Genomic DNA, 17,073 nt, shown 5'->3' on the forward strand with positions numbered 1-17,073 from the left:
TTTTAATTTTAGCTCTATAAACAGCAAATATAACTCACAACTTTTACCCTGGATTTGAGGGTGGAAAAGACAGAAAAAGCTCATGGTGATATGAATAATTCAAAAGTATTATCGTGAATTTGGCAAATAAAAAACTTTTATAACTCTGAAGATGTTATTTTGAGAACTATTGCTAAAAATTTGCTAACATTTCCACGAAATAGTATTATCAATACAGTTAGCGCGTTTACAACAATTCCATTTCCACCTTAAGGACTTTTATCATGTACTATTCTTCTATCAAATTATTCCAATTTATCGTTTCTGTCGTTCGTATTAAAATGGAACTTGCAAAAATTGTTTATTTTTTATAGCATGCCCATTTATGAATTATTGCTGAATAAATAATTAAAAGAGCCGTGGTTTTAAGAGAATATTATGGACTTATGGACCGATAAAAGTGCATTATCTACATCTACAATATTAATCTTATACCTAACGTTCATGATTTAGGATCTGCGAAATGGCTCTAACCATGGTTAAACCTAGAGTAAAAATAAGGAATGCTTTGTGGTATGCCAATGCCAAATGGAATTGAAAATGAACCATTGTGTACGATCCTCGCACCGAGCCAAATACAGTGATACCTCGATAGAGTCAACTAATTATTTCCAGGTCTGTTGACTCTATTGGATTCGTTGACTCTATCTGAGTCCGAAAAAATTAATTAAAATGTGAAATTTTGATATAAAGAGGTATTATTTTATGTTTTTACTTGATCATTGATAAATTTAACACGATAGTAGAATATTTTATTAAATTAATCCATAAATTCTATACCCTCTGGCCCAAAAAAGTCGTGTGTTTAGGCAAAAGTTGGAGATTAAGGAATGATTTTTAAGAATATTTTTTATTATTAGTAAATACACTCAGTCCCGAGATTATGTCCAAAGCACAATAATTTTTGTTTGTGTAAACCTTCAGAGGGACACTCTCGGGATGCACCTCTGGTCCTCTCAAAAACCTTTTACAGTTAAAAACATGTTTACTAAACAAAAGTTATTGTGCTCTGGGCATTATGCACATTTTCGGGAACGAAAAAAACGCGCAAAATGGCATTATGCACCAAAAAATTTGCATACCCACAGGCGATTTCTTTTTAATGAATTTGCTTAAAAATTTTAATTTTCTGCTACTTATTTTTGTTTTTGATCCAAATTTTCTTTTGAGATACTGATATTTTAAATTAAAAATGTAAGTTAAAATAAATTTACGCGTCTTCTTTAGAAGCGTGATCGTTTATCATGTACATTTTTTAAAGAAGTAGGGCCTTTAAAAAGCTCGAATAAATTTAGAAAAGTTTCTTCACTATGTTATACTAAAAATATCTAAATAGCATCCTAAATGTTTTTTTTTTGTAATTCGAGTTCATATTTTTTTTGTTTTTGCTATAATATTATTCACATATAAATTAATTATGGCTGAAAATTCCTTACATTGTGATCATAAACCTAATCAAAAATTCTTAAGACAAGAGAGAAAAGACAAGAGAACTTTCAATTGGTCAAAAAGCTTAAAATCACGTAAAGAAAATTATTTTGTTGGAAAATGATTACACGGTTAATATATATACCTACGAATTTTATCACAAAATTACCATCTCCTTAGATAAATATTTTTTTCTTATGTTCAAATTGTTATGTTGATACACAATAAGACTCGTTTTTATTTCGAAAATATCATATTAAAATCATATAATATTATTAGTTCAATAATACAAGGAAAGTTGACTCTATCGAAGTCAATTTGGGTCCAAGTTGACACTATCGGAGTCCGTAGAGTAAAAAAATAGCTGTTAACTCTAATGGAGATTGACTCTATCGAGGTCCCACTGTATTAATTGTAAGCGGTACACTGATTTACTTTAATCGTTTGAAAAAAGCTATCAACCAGAAGTGTCCAAACTGGCCAACAAAAAGAAATTTGTTTTCTCTCAGGACAACACTAGGAATACAGATTTTTGTCGATACACAAAATTCCACAAAAATGCGATTCTACAAAATTTCACTTCCAATACTAAAAAAAACGAATAAAAATTAGTTATCGGTTATGACCCGGTTTATTGCCGGTTTGAAACTGATTGGAATTTGTTCAGACTACTCAGGAATGCCAAGACCTTTCCAAAGTACTGAAACATGATACCATTCGGTTGCGAAATACGCTCTCTAGACTCTAGCTCTAGAGCCTTTTTAAACGTTTACCTTGAAAAACCATTAATAGCAATGAGTCCACAGTATTTTCGTAAAAGGGTGAAATTTCCACCTGGGTAGTCTCTTAAATATGTTCAAAAATGAAAAAAGAAACACATGACGCGATTTCAAGTAATCTCATAACAAAACATGGCTTTGGAAGAAAAGAGGAAGGGTGTGGGAAAATGAGGAGCATGTCAGTGATACTTGAGTCAACTTATGGGAGGGTCCCCGAAGGTTCCAAGTCGCTATCTCTTACCGTTTAACCTCTAAAACTGGCGATAGCCAGACGAATAGACGAAGACGGACAAACAGCGTGACGTCTTGCTAAGAAACTGTCTGAAACATGAAGATATGCTGAGAAAATTGGTCTTCGGGATAGTAGAAAGTGAAAATTTTTTGATGGTGAAAAAATTCAAAGATTACTGCCCTCCCTGTGGAGTTCAAGCAGTAAAAACTTATGTCAAAGTAGGTGAGACCGGTGCAGAATTAGTCAAGTGTAGAAATTAGACAGTGAAGCATTATAGTTTTCGAAAGATTATTAAGCAAACTATTATTTAATCAGAATAATCAACGTCCTGCCTATTCAACGAAATATTTATCAGTCTGATTTAAGCATTTGTTTGACGATTTATAAACCAAGAAAAATTTTTTGGCTAATTCTGCCCCAATCTCCCCTACTACTCTACGTTCTGGCGTTCAAAAAAATCAATACCTAGCTTTACTTTAACTCCTGAATAACACTAAACCATTCTAATACGGAAATTATTTTTCAGCTGTAAATAAACAAAATTATCTTGTTTGAATATTCAAGTCTATAAGATGAATCATAAGCTAGCCTAAATCCTAATTTCTGTTGAAATAATCAAACGTAATATCTATAATTTGCTTTCAGGCATAACTCCAGGATATTTTGCTCCAGGGCCACCTTATCATCTGGGAAGTCATCTCTCACAGACAAGTCCTCCGACGACTCAGGTAAATCCTCTTTTTCTTTAAACCCTTTCATCATTAAACGACAGTTGATGGCCGTGTAAAAGGGTAGAAAATTGCCACTTGTACCTCATCACATCATTGAAAATATTCCTCCTCTATTGTCCTTCGCCGGATAAAAGAAATAACAAATAAGAGATTTTATCACGACCCCAAGGGAGTTGAAAAAAAAATCTAAAGGAATATTAATAAAGATACAATGGGAAATTCTGTTGGAGAAAAAAGAGAAGGTGGAGTAAAAGAAGTTATTGGAAGTGTTGAGACACTAAAAGGTGAGATAGAGTGGCGAGAGAGATAATTTAATTCGATGAACGCGGCGTATCTCGTTAAAGTGATGAGATAATTGCACAGTGATTTGATTGTCTGTCCATTCATACCTGCCTATTGTTGCCTGGGTTAACTTCTTCGGCATGCAATTATTCTCCCATACACTACAATTTCCTTCACTCCATCATCATTAAAAATATTCGATGCACGCTCTATTTGGACACATCACTTTTGGCTACTGTTTTTCCACCACATAATCTCCTAATCCATCTCACTCCACAACTCCCTTTCATCTTCTCTCAACCATTGTAATTTTTCATCTAGAATATCCAGCATCCAACGTATGTTTACACCCAGATTTCTTCTTTTTTTCATATTATACCAATTACTTCAATCCCATTTACCATGCATCAGTTTTTGGTGGCTTTTTTTTTTGTCTATTTCACCTCAATCACCTTAATAGCAATCTTTCTCACACGAAAATTGATTTCTTCACGCCCATTTAATGTTTTAGAAAACAAACACTCGAGAGAAAACGGAAATCACTCGAAAAGTACATCTCTATCTCAAATTTGATTCCATTTTATATGATCTACCCTTCAAACCACAGGGACCACCGGTTAAGCATTAAGTATCAGACGCAAATTAAAAATTTCATTTTAAGAGATCTTTCAATTTAATTTTAATAAATAAAATTGGTATATGAACTAATTAAAAATAAGTGGCAAAATCGTAGTAAACATGGGGTAGTACTAAACACTGTGATTTTTTAATTAGATATTAGACTTCAAAGGATGAGACCTATATGAATTCATAGATAATAGGGATTAAGGATTAGAGATCCTTGTCTACTAAAGAAATAGTAGAGGTCAGTCCTAGTTAGAGTAGCAATAAACTTCAGTGTTTACAACTACCCCAAATGTACTACTGCCCTGTTTTCCCTAGTTGAAATCTGAATTTAATAATACCTGACCGCACTTTAATTACCATTTACTTTCGGGTTTTTATTTACCGATTCACAACATTTTGAAAACAATTCACAGATCAACTTAAAATTTTCCAAAAAATTAACAAAAAATAATTACAGTTCGATTTCGAATAACAATTTAAGTTCATTTAATAATAGTTTGGAAATACTTTTAACTAGTTTGAGATTACAAAACCTGCTAAATAATTCCATACATACTAACTCCAATAGGTTAAGTATAACGATCTCTAGAGTATTTTGACATTCAAAGAATTAATGTTGGCTTAGACTAAGAGAAGGGACGGAATTCTGATTTTCAATGCGACTTTACTATTTATTCTTTAGCATTCCTAGACACAGAACAATAAGAGATGGAGCATTTGTAGTAAACCTTAATTTGTAGTAAACACTTAATTTATTACAGAAAATTATTTCACTGAGAAAAAAAAGAGGATGGGATTAACTTTTTCTCCTCAGAATTTTAACGCTTTTTAGGTGTAAAAATATATCAACATTTTTTAAGATTATTAATTTTACACTTTTTTAAGGGTAAAATTAACATGAAAAAGGGTAACTTTAACCCTTAATACACCTAAAAAAGGGTAATATTTACACCGATTTTGGATCAATACTGCAGGATAAAAATAACATTTCCGGAATGTTAATTTAACTTTTTCGGATTTCTCACTTGCAGTCTTTCAAAAAAAATTAACTTTTAAAAAAAGGTTCGAAAAGTAAGGAATAATTTAGAATCGGATCTAAATTCAAGTTTCAGTTCTTTATTCAGTTCTTAATTCAGTTCTTTATGAAAGAACTTATACTTTTTCATGATCATCTTTTATTTTCTATTTACGCATCTCGAACAGTAAGAAAATCACAAAATTTCCAATTTAACTCCGATTCCAAATTACTCCATTATACCCTATTTCTATTTGTAATAGAAAACAGGGGTGGTATAATAACTCCTTTTCGATAATATGGACTGTCGATTCTGAAAAATTAAAACGATCCAATACAAATTGTATCTAAATTTGTATCTAATACAAATGTCAATACTTACATTCTATTAAGAATGTCACAATAAATGGCCTAACAATGCGTAAAAACTTATCATTCACTTAATCTAACAGATACAAATTTATAGTTACTATCAATTCGGTAGTATCAAAAAGCTATCATTCCACCTAAACTTTCAGCAAAATATGAGATCAGAGTATAAATCCCTCAGATCTACCGAGATCTCGTGAAAAAAAACCAGTTTCTCTTTTGGTACAATTTTTCCAAAGTTACCCTACCAAGGCTTAGAAAATTTTACAAATCATTACTATAAAATTTATCGAGACCAGGGTAAACCTAGGACAAGTTGGCTGGATTAAATTCAGAAACTTGCTCAGGAACGTCTAGGAATCAACCCCAAAAATCTTCCTGTTGATGTAGCAAAGATGTATGAGATACGAAAGTCTAACTTAGACGTTCTAAGTTCACGAACCCCATTAGGGACAAGCAGTTCAAAATGAATAGATGAATTGTCCTAACAAAACTACAAATAAAAGAATAAATGATTCTTTTATTCCGAAAAATGGAGGAAACTTCTAAATTAAATTTTATACTGAATGTTACTTTTTATTGTTAAAGTGCAGTACTTATTCAACATCTCTTACCAAGATCAAAAATGCTAAGACTTTGATTTCCCATTAAGTTGAATCTTTTAAATGTTAGAGAAATTTCTGTATACTAAGAATAGTCTGAAAAGTTCTAAAATCGTAAGTTTTTCTCCAGCATAAAAAAGCTGTAAATGCTTGAACTGTTTTGATTGTAAAGATGTGTGTAGTTCGGTGGCAGCCAAAATCCCGAAAGCCAAAATCCCAAAAGCCCAAATCCCGATCGCCAAAATCCCGAAAAGGCCAAAATCCCGAATTTTCAAAATCCTGAAAGGGAAAAAAATATATGGGGGAAAATGTTTAGAATAATTTTCTAAGACACAAAAGATTTCCCTTTGCCTCCAACAAGCGCGGATGCAATCGTGGGAGTAGCTATGACACTTTTAAGAATTCGGGATTTTGGCCCATTCGGGATTTTGGCTTTCGGGATTTTGACCGGGACCCGTGCAGTTAGATTTACTATTTTCTTTAAAAGGGCATATGCTGTAGACTGCATATTATCGAATAGATTAGAACAAGTTTGATTTCATTTGAAAGGCTTTTCAGATAACTTCAAAAGGGTTATGAGTCAGTAAATAATTTCGTAAACATCATTTAATAGAATTATAATTAACAGATCATTTGACCTACTTATTATAATATTGTTTAAGAGTAAATTTAATGATACTGTATCCGTTAATTTATCAGATAAATTGCACAAATCAATTTATGTTTCTAAGTTCACTGACAATGAGTATTTATTTAAAATCAATACGAATTCAATCAGTTTGATGATTGAAATATGATGACAATGTTTCTAAAATGCAATCTTCTGAATCAAATTGTGGAATAACATCATAATGCATAAAGATAAAATCTAATACTGCCAACGTACAATCACACAACCTGCAAATATGTAGAACATAATACAATATAGAACAAAAACTTGGTATACCTATCTATATTGAAACATTGTTTGGGAGCCTATGAATGACCGTTTAGTTGATGTAACAGAAAACCCCTTGAAAACAAACACTCAACGCATTGGAAATGGATTTCAATGCAAAAGAGGGTTGTAATTTGGTGTGCAAATACAGAATAGCCGGGAGGCTTTTCTTCTTGGCACTAACATTGGTGTCAATATCTCACCGGAAAAGTCAAAACACTGTAATTACGATTCATATCGACAAAAACCCAGAGAGAATGTCCCCAAAGTAACCGACAATCTGAGTGAGAAACTAAATTATATTGCTACGTAGATGACAAAAGGGATACTGTGGTACAGTTTTTTTTTTCGTTATTTGGGTCCTTTCTCACTATTGAGAGTGTGAGAAAATTGTTATTTCCATTGATGGTAAATATTTGTTTTTGTACGATGTTCAGGAGGATTGGGAATGATGGGGGAGAAAAATCACATGTTGATGGAAGTGACCGTCAATTTGTCGATCATTCGACTATGTAATTACATAATCGTCAGTCATCTTTTGACCCTCCCCCCTCATTATCGAATGCCATCGACATCTCAGCATAATGATGAATTCTTTCTTGTACACTAAACACCTTTTTTACACCACAACATCTCTTCAGCATATTTCACATTTAATAATTTTTGGGATGTAAATTCATCAGTAATTGGATGCAGTAGAGGATATTCAATTATGGAGAAAATTCCTAAAAGGTAGTTAATTGAAGTTAAAGATGAAGTAGACAAAAAAAAAGAGAATTGAGGTCAGAGTTGAACGATTATAAAATTAAATAATATTCACCTTGAAATTAATTTTGCAATGCATAAGAGCTCTTCAAAGATCACTAAAGAATAAGAGAGACATTTTAAGCATCCTCGTGAGTGTTTCTTTTATCTCGAGAACAATAACTCCAAAAAAAAACCAAAATAGTAACAATAAATATCACCAGTAATCCATGATACAAAAGACGTCTGTCAAGTACTTTGCCTTTTGTCTCACCGGGCGGCTCTCGAGGAACATACCACAAAAGTCCCCATCGTTCTCTCCATATGAATATTTTCCCCCCGAAGATTTCTTCCGAGACTCCCCATTCATCTATCTAATGCCTCACATTCATCTTTTTGTTTTATTTCCCATACTATTTATTTTATTCTTTTGACCGTGCTGGTTGAATTCGTTAAGGAGGTATTGTTGAGGTGTCATTTTAAAATATTGCTTACCATTCATACGAAATTTACACACTTTCAGCATTATGGAAAAGAGAATCTTTCATAAAAGAACACACACAAATACACTTATGTGTCTTATCACGTTACAATTATTATGCTGAAGATTTGTCATTAAGAATGTCTTTTTTAATAGATTATTAAAACAAAAACAATTGTTTTATTTCAAGCCACTAAAATTAAAAAAAAAGCAATAGGGTAGCATTCTACTGATACAACCCAATATGTTCTATTTTCCAAAATCGTTTGATGATAAACCTGTTAAAATTATGAAAGACACCAAACTTTTGAAGAAAACTTTTGTCCGTCTGAGTAAAACAATGGTTAAATTTTTAAGATTGAAGCCATACCTCTTAAAGTTTAATGTGCTTTTTCAGAACTCAAGAAGAGTGAGCTTTTTCATGCTAAGTTCTTGGAAGAAAACGGAAGGGGCATTTGAGTAAAATAACTGAAGCAATTATCATTTATAGGGGGAAGTGGGGTACCTTTAAACTGGAGTAGCATTGTATTTGTGCTTTTCTCTACGATTTTAAATGAAACTGAACCTTATTAAAATATAATTTACAGCGCGATGCAACTTTACAGATCTCGTCTATTAGTCTATTAACTTAAGAGATTTGCGATGCAACTTTATGAACGAGATGTCAAATCTCGTAATTTTATTGACAGGCTCTGTTCAGAACGAGATTTTATATGAACGAGATTTGCGATGCAACCCTGAGTGGTGAATTTTATAAAATATGAATTCCAACCTCAAAACGTCTCATAACAGTCTCGTACTTTCAGAGGTGCCGCAAAGTACGAGATTGTCTGTTTATGGGTGTTTTTCGAGAGAAAAATTTAAGAAATGGTTTTCTTAATATTCATTTTATTAATTTGAAGTTGAGAAATCTTTAATTGAATTTGAATTTGAATTTATTGATAACCAATAGGGGGCATGCCCTCTTACATGAAAATTGTACAGAATTCGTCAGAATACAATATTTTTTCTTGAAAAATGAAACATATATTTTTTTTGAAAATACATTTTAATTATTTTTCTCAACCCAATCTCAGGCTTTTTCTTCCTCAGCTTGGTAATTCTGCTATCGGTGCACGTTGTGGGTATATTTCTTCATCTTCTGATCGCATTTTCTAATACAGAATAATTCAAAGACATCGTTGGGGACGGAAAAGACTATACATTTCAGAACTACATAATTATATCCTATTCCTGATACAATCTTCTGGCTTCCAAAGAAATTTTCATCAAATCCCTAACAGATTATTCTTCAAAACGAATCATCTTTGCAGTTGCAGGAGCATCCTCTTCACATGTGTTATGCAAAGTTCTTATCCAATCTTTCCGGTGACCTCAGATTCTCCTGTTTTGTTCAGCATACTCGTCTTTATGACAGAATTCCTGATGAAGGGAGTGCAAGCTTTACTTGGAAGTCACACTCTGCAAAGACAACAAATGCTTTCTGCTAATACTAACTATCCACTGAGCTCTGAAGATCTCTAATTCTAAAGATATGTACAATAGGAAAAACCTAAACTTAACTTTTCATTGTGATTTACGGATCTCAAAGAAGTACTACTCACCAGTAAACGAATCTTAAACATTTTCTTTTGGTCACCGTTTCCTCAGAATGAACTTTTCACTAAATATTTTCCAGTTTTCAACTGTTTTTCCTTCCCGCCTTCTGCTTTCCAAAGAGAAAAATTAGCGCGAAAACTAAATGACACTCATAGCTAGCATGGTAGTCTCGTTCAAATAAACTCACCACATAGACCTTAATCTTGCATACCAAAATCTTATAATTCAAAATTTGACATCTTATCTTATAAGATACGAAATTAAAGTTGCATCGCTCTGTTAGTTCAATAAACCAATTGTAAAGCTAAATTACATCAAGATAAGGCTCAATTCCATTTAAAATATTAGAGAAAGAAGCCCAATTTCAAAGCTGTCCCAAATCAAATGTGCTCCACTTCCCCCTACACAGAAAAAAATATTAGGTGAGATTCTTAACAATCTCACCTACTATAATCCTAACAAAATTTCATGTCGTCCGATCGACCTCAAACTTGGCCAAAATGTGTTTCGCCACTTCCTGATCACGAATATATGGGGGGCTAAGTTACGTTCCCGGCCGGCCGGCCGTCCGGCCGCTATTTGGAGCTTAACAGCTCCTAAACTAAAAAAGATATCGACTTGCGGTTTTCGGCAAAGGTTAAATATCGTATGAAAATTGCAACATGGTGCATTGACCCCCCACCCCCCACCCCTCCTTCCGCCATTTTGAAGACCCCCCTTTTTTTGTTTTCTCAATAGCTCCGCTCCTATAGCATCGAGCGGGCTCAAATTTTAGTATGTTATAGCTGGGCCTTAGAGCTTTCCATCAATACCAAACTTAGGGTCCCCCGACCACCCTGACCCGAGCTATAAGGGTCCAAAAAAAATTTCTTAAAATGGCCATAACTCCGGTTCTAATTGTCAGAATTTAAAAAATGGGGGCTTTTTGGAAAGCTCTCGTGAAATGCCACTTTCTCTTCTAACATCGCAAGTTCATAAAACCACCGCTAGGGGCGCTATTATTAAAAAGAAAATTTTTAAATCTTAAAAGTTAAATAACTCAAAAATTCCTTATGCAATCGGGCTGAAAATTTAGTATGTTGTAGCCGTTGATTATACCTATCAAACAAAAAAAACCTTAAGTCGATCTAAAACCCCTGACCCGAGCTATAAGGGGTCAAAGTTCGAACATTGACCGGCCTCTATCTCCGGTTCTAATTAACATATCGACATAAATTTTACCTTTTTGGTTTCGTCTCGATGAGTACTTTCAGATGGAAGTTCGAAAAGTCACCACAGGTGGCGCTGTGATAGCGTCAAAATTCATCGAAATTCAAAGACATTTTTCTCAAAAACGGCATTGTGCAAGTTAATGAAATTTTAGTATGTTGTAGTCCAGTCTAGGACGTTTCCAAAATGGTGCGTATGCGCGCTGTGGTTTCAATAGAACCGGAGATATGAGGGGTCAAAGTTCACAAAATTCAAAAAATCATATCTCCGGTTCTATGTGACCGATTTTGATGAATGAGGGCTTATACGAAAGGTCTCACCAAATGCTACAACTTTCTAGAATATTTGAACTTCGTGGGACCAACACCAGGGGCGCCACAGTCGAAAAACCAATTTCAATATCACATAACCTCAATTATCTCGACTATCGCTGAACCGATTTTGATGATTACTTCAACATAATTGTAGAGGACATTTGTCTCTACATTTCGTCCATACATCATTTTCCGGTCAGACTACGCTATCACTCCGATTTTGCCGTTTAAGTGTGAAAAAAATTGATTTTTCCCATAATAACGCTTTGAAATCACTCAGATACCAATTTGACTGCCTCTACTCCACCAAGACACTTAAAATAGGGTTTTAAATGGAAAGTCCCACAAAATACAACAATTCTTTGATATAGTTGAAGTTCAACAAATGACTACTTGAGGCACTCTGGATGAAAAAACGAGTTAAGAAACAAAAAACCTCGATTATCTTGGCTTCTGAGTAATCGATGAGATCATGTTCTATGGAAAAATTATAGAGAACATTCTGGTCTACATTTCACCCATATAACACTTTTCTGTCAGTTCATCCAAATCCTTGATATTTTGGTTTAAATACAAAATTTGTATAATTTCACGAATTTGATTCAAGATAACTGAATGGCGACTAACAATTTCAGCTCTAAATCGAATTTGCATGCACTCCGAGTTAGCTCACGTTAAGAATCTCACCTACATAAGCCGGTTAGGATTATCTGTCCCTTTTGTAAATGTTTGTGAAATCCTATGACAGACTTACGAAATGCTCGTGAATCGTATAATCCACAAACAAGTTCGTAAAATTTTGTACTTTTTTCACAAACATTGTTAGTAAAATAATCATTTGACAAACATATTTTGTACTTTTACAAACATTTGTTCGTAAATGTTCGTATACACACAAAAAAAAATGTTCGTAAAATTTTGTCATTTGTTCGTAAATTTTTGTTTGTCTGGCAAAAATTTACGAACAAATACGTAATTTAGAGCAAAATTAACTAAATAATTAAACTATGGTATAGAAAATATATAAATATAATAATTTTTAAAAGATGGAAAAAATGATGTTTCCATTTGGAGTAGCGAAAAGATTCCATTTGGAACAGGTTTTGAATTAGCTTAATTTACCCTAATAGTTGATAGAATATAAAGAAAAATGAAACATTGTAATATTAAAAATCTGGCGTGTTCAAAAGCAGCCTATATTCCCGTAAACATTCCCCTATTTCAATTTCAAATTATGCGGATCCTTTATTCCTGAAAGTTCAAATGAATGCAAGTTCTTTTTGTATCAGATCTTTATATTAGGTGAGATTCTTAACAATCTCACCTACTATAATCCTAACAAAATTTCATGTCGTCCGATCGACCTCAAATTTGGCCAAAATGTGTTTCAGCACTTCCTGATCACGAATATATGTGTGGCTAATTTACGTTCCCGGCCGGCCGGCCGGCCGGCCGCTCTTTGGAGCTTAATAGCTCCTAAACTAAAAAAGATATCGACTTGCGGTTTTCGGCAAAGGTTATATATCGGGTGAAAATTGCAACTTGGTGCAAAGACCCCCCACCCCCCACCCCTCCTTCCGCCATTTTGAAGACCACCCCTTTTTTTGTTTTCTCAATAGCTCCGCCCCTATGGCATTCAGCGGACTCAAATTTTAGTATGTTATAGCTGGGCCTTAGAGCTTTCCATCAATACCAAACTTAAGGTCCCCCGACCCCCCTGACCCGAGCTATAAGGGTCCAAAAAAAATTTCTTAAAATGGCCATAACTCCGGTTCTAATTGTCAGAATTTAAAAAGTGAGGGCTTTTTGGAAAGCTCTCGTGAAATGCCACTTCCCCTTCTAACATCGCAAGTTCATAAAACCACCGCTAGGGGCGCTTTTTTTAAAAAGAAAATTTTTAAATCTTAAAAGTTAAATAACTCAAAAATTCCATTGTGCATCGGGCTGAAAATTTAGTATGTTGTAGCCGTTGATTATACCTATCAAACAAAAAAAACCTTAAGTCGATCTAAAACCCCTGACCCGAGCTATAAGGGGTCAAAGTTCGAACATTGATCGGCCTCTATCTCCGGTTCTAATTAACATAGCGACCTAAATTTGACCTTTTTGGTTTCGTCTCGATGAGCACTTTCAGATGGAAGTTCAAAAAGTCACCACAGGTGGCGCTGTGATAGCGTCAAAATTCATCGAAATTCAAAGTCACTTTTCTCAAAAACGGCATTGTGCAAGTTAATGAAATTTTAAAATGTTGTAGTCCAGTCTAGGACGTTTCCAAAATGGTGCGTATGCGCGCTGTGGTTTCAATAGAACCGGAGATATGAGGGGTCAAAGTTCACGAAATTCAAAAAATCATATCTCCGGTTCTATGTGACCGATTTTGATGAATGAGGGCTTAAACGAAAGATCTCACCAAATGCTACAACTTTCTAGAATGTTTGAACTTCGTGGGACCAACACCAGGGGCGCCACAGTCGAAAAACCAATTTCAATATCACATAACCTCAATTATCTCGACTGTCGCTGAACCGATTTTGATGATTACTTCAACATAATTGTAGAACACATTTGTCTCTACATTTCGTCCATACATCATTTTCCGCTCAGACTACGCTATCACTCCGATTTTGCCGTTTAAGTGTGAAAAAATTGATTTTTCCCATAATAACGCTTTGAAATCACTCAGATGCCAATTTGACTGCCTCTACTCGACCAAGACACTTAAAATAGGGGTTTAAATGGAAAGTCCCGCAAAATACAACAATTCTTTGATTTAGTTGAAGTTCAATAAATGAACACTTGGGGTACTCTGGATGAAAAAACGAGTTAAGAAACAAAAAAACCTCGCTTATCTTGGCTTCTGAGTAATCGATGAGTTCAAGTTCTACGGCAAAATTATAGAGAACATTCTGGTCTACATTTCACCCATATAACACTTTTCTGTCAGTTCATCCAAATCCTTGACATTTTGGTTCAAATACAAAACTTGTATAATTTCACGAATTTGGTTCAAGATAACTGAATGGCGTCTCCCTACTTCAGCATCAAATCGAATTTGCATGCACTCCGAGTTAGCTCACGTTAAGAATCTCACCTACATAAGCCGGTTAGGATTATCTGTCCCTTTTAGTAAGATATCTCATATTGAATGAATCCAGGGATTCTCTTATATCGTATTTGTGAATTGATGACAACCTGATGTGATAGATTTGTAAGTATCTAAAGCTCGGGAAATTTTTATGTTATATTGCTTCCTCATATAGAATTGAGGTGTTAATATTATATTGAAAAATGGGAAGGCGTAAACAAGTGGAACATCGTATATAGTAGAGCAAAGACGTAATATAGGAATAGATCCTCACGTTTTAACCATAATGGAAGTCTATTGCCTTACAAATTTTTTTTAACAAAGAACGATTGTAATGTTTGAATCCAGTGGATCCAGTACATAAAAAAATAATTATCTCATAAAATTATATTCTAGCAAATTTCTGTAACTTAAGGATCTTGAAGGGGTCCCATAAATGGCATTTTTCTAAAGTCACTAAATATTTCTAGGCATCCCTGCCAACTCAAATGGATGTGTCAAAGTTTGCCCTGGACAGGAGTGCATACTTAGGCTCAGCTGCTAGTTCCCTGTATGACACATCGAAGGCACCAACTAGTGCATATAGTGCATACCTCGATCCGTCCGTTCTCACAAAGGCATACTTCGACTCCAAGATGTACCAGGACCGGGCAGCTAACTACGCATTTGACATCAGCAAAATCTACGGCCAGCAACAGCAACAACTTCAGCAGCCAACAAATGGCATGACATCGAACAACAATAATCTTGAGGAACGAGAACCTACTCCTCAATTGGGTGATATGGGTGACAAAGCTCAATTGACCAGTGGACAAGATAGCCAGTTGGAGACTTCAGGTGGAAACGCCTATCCCTCTGGTGGATACCAATATCCACCGGGGGGTGACTTTCGGAGGCCACTGACTGTGATTTTCTGACCGGACAAAGAATAAATGGGGCATTATTGCGAATAATACCTTAGCCCTTATACTTAACCCACTTTCATAGTCTTACAGTTTTTTTTTCCTTTCACACAAAATGTAAATATACATAAAATAAAGTAGTCGAAATTAGCGTTAAATTAATTACACACACCTTAACGATAGTCTAACTTTTCTGTATTTAAAATTAAAAAAAATATATTATTAAAAAGAAAAGAAATAGAATGTATAACTAATCAGGCAAAAGGATAATTGGATAAACCTTATTGTAAAATTATGCAAATTGATGTAATTTTGTCGTTGATAGACTACAAAAGAGAAAAAGATAAAAAAACAAGAAAAATCTAATTAAAATTAAACTATATGGAGTGTAAATTATTGAGAAAAATAAACAAATCTATCAAGTGGAAAATTATTCACGGGAAATTTATTGAATAAACACCAAAGGAAAAAAAAGTGGCATTCAGAAAAGTCTTTTTATCATCCTCCTATATTTGCCTCAATTTCAAAATGTAAATAAATGAAGAGAGAGCCAAAACACTTGAACATCCCTCATAAAATTCAATCCCTCAAATTTCCTCATACCGCTTCATCCTATACTCAATAATTTCACCCTCTTTTTTTTTTCAAACAAAAAAAAATTAAATAAATAGAAGCAAATTATAGTTAATTTTTCCTCCTGCCATTTCCCACACTTTTTTTTCGCCCTATACTTCTCTTGGTTTTTCCACCGTCAGGAGAGAGTTGAGTTTGCAATTGAAACTGATTTACTCATTAAATTAACATGCATCAGTTGTGAGTGAGTGTTCTAATGGATAATCATGATTTTTCCACATTTTTTTTCGCGCCAGATATATATAAATTTCTTCTTTAGCACTCCTGCTAATTGCAAGGAATACTCCCTCCAAATAAATGGTGTGAAAAGGATTCGTAAAAAGCTTGGTAATTGCAGTAACTGCTATAACTGCAATTTTAGATGAAGATTTGTGTCCAAATTGAAAACAGTTTAGCTTAGCAATGACATAAAGCCGTTTCTAGTTTTGGGACAGAAGTTAGTACCTGCATTATCGTCTTGAGGTTATGAACTTTGACACAATTGATCTCTACAAACTGCTAGAATATGGTAGTTTGGTCAAAAGATTTTTCTAGCAGTTATTTTCCCGCCAAAGGGATATTTTATGTTTAATTATGTGCAACATCTGCTTAGTTACAAGACTTTTTCCTCATGCGAATAACAAACACCTCAAATTGCGCTTCATGTGATAAAAACAACAAAAGTTTCTATTGTCAATAGTACTTCACACAAAACTGGCAAGGAAGTGGTAAAAAAGATTCCGTATAAGCAAATTTGTTTGAAAATATTTTCTTCAACTTCTTTTGTTATTCTGGTTGTTCTAAAAAAAAAAAAGGTGATAGATAATATCGGCAAGAAAAAAAACCATTGAGGTAGATGAACAAGGTAAAAGGGAAGTTAAAGTTATAGTAAAACACAGAGATGATATATGAAATAATAGTAACAAAACCCATAGACAACTCTCCTTTCATCTGGAGAACAATTTCAACCCTCATCGGAGGGTGTGAAAAGAAGGACGCGATGAGAATAATAAAATGCCACATAATAGCGAATAATGTCCATTATTCGAAAACAAACGACTCCACTGTGTTATTCTGATAACAGCA

The 17,073-nt window shown here is 34.0% G+C and overlaps 1 protein-coding gene across 2 annotated transcripts in view; it reads left to right on the top strand.

Moving 5' to 3' along the window:
* The window catches only part of LOC129803525 (protein SOX-15), a 45,984-nt gene extending 30,176 nt beyond the window's left edge, over positions 1–15,808 (top strand). For both annotated transcript variants that reach the window (XM_055850152.1, XM_055850153.1), the window contains exons 6-7: positions 3,124–3,206; positions 14,944–15,808. In XM_055850152.1, the coding sequence (XP_055706127.1) occupies positions 3,124–3,206; positions 14,944–15,390 (530 nt within the window). In that variant the 3' untranslated portion in view covers positions 15,391–15,808. The remainder of the gene's footprint in view (positions 1–3,123; positions 3,207–14,943) is intronic.
* The last annotated feature ends 1,265 nt before the right edge of the window (positions 15,809–17,073 follow it).

Source organism: Phlebotomus papatasi, chromosome 2, assembly GCF_024763615.1.
Source record: "Phlebotomus papatasi isolate M1 chromosome 2, Ppap_2.1, whole genome shotgun sequence".
Classification (NCBI taxonomy): Eukaryota; Metazoa; Arthropoda; class Insecta; order Diptera; family Psychodidae; genus Phlebotomus; species Phlebotomus papatasi.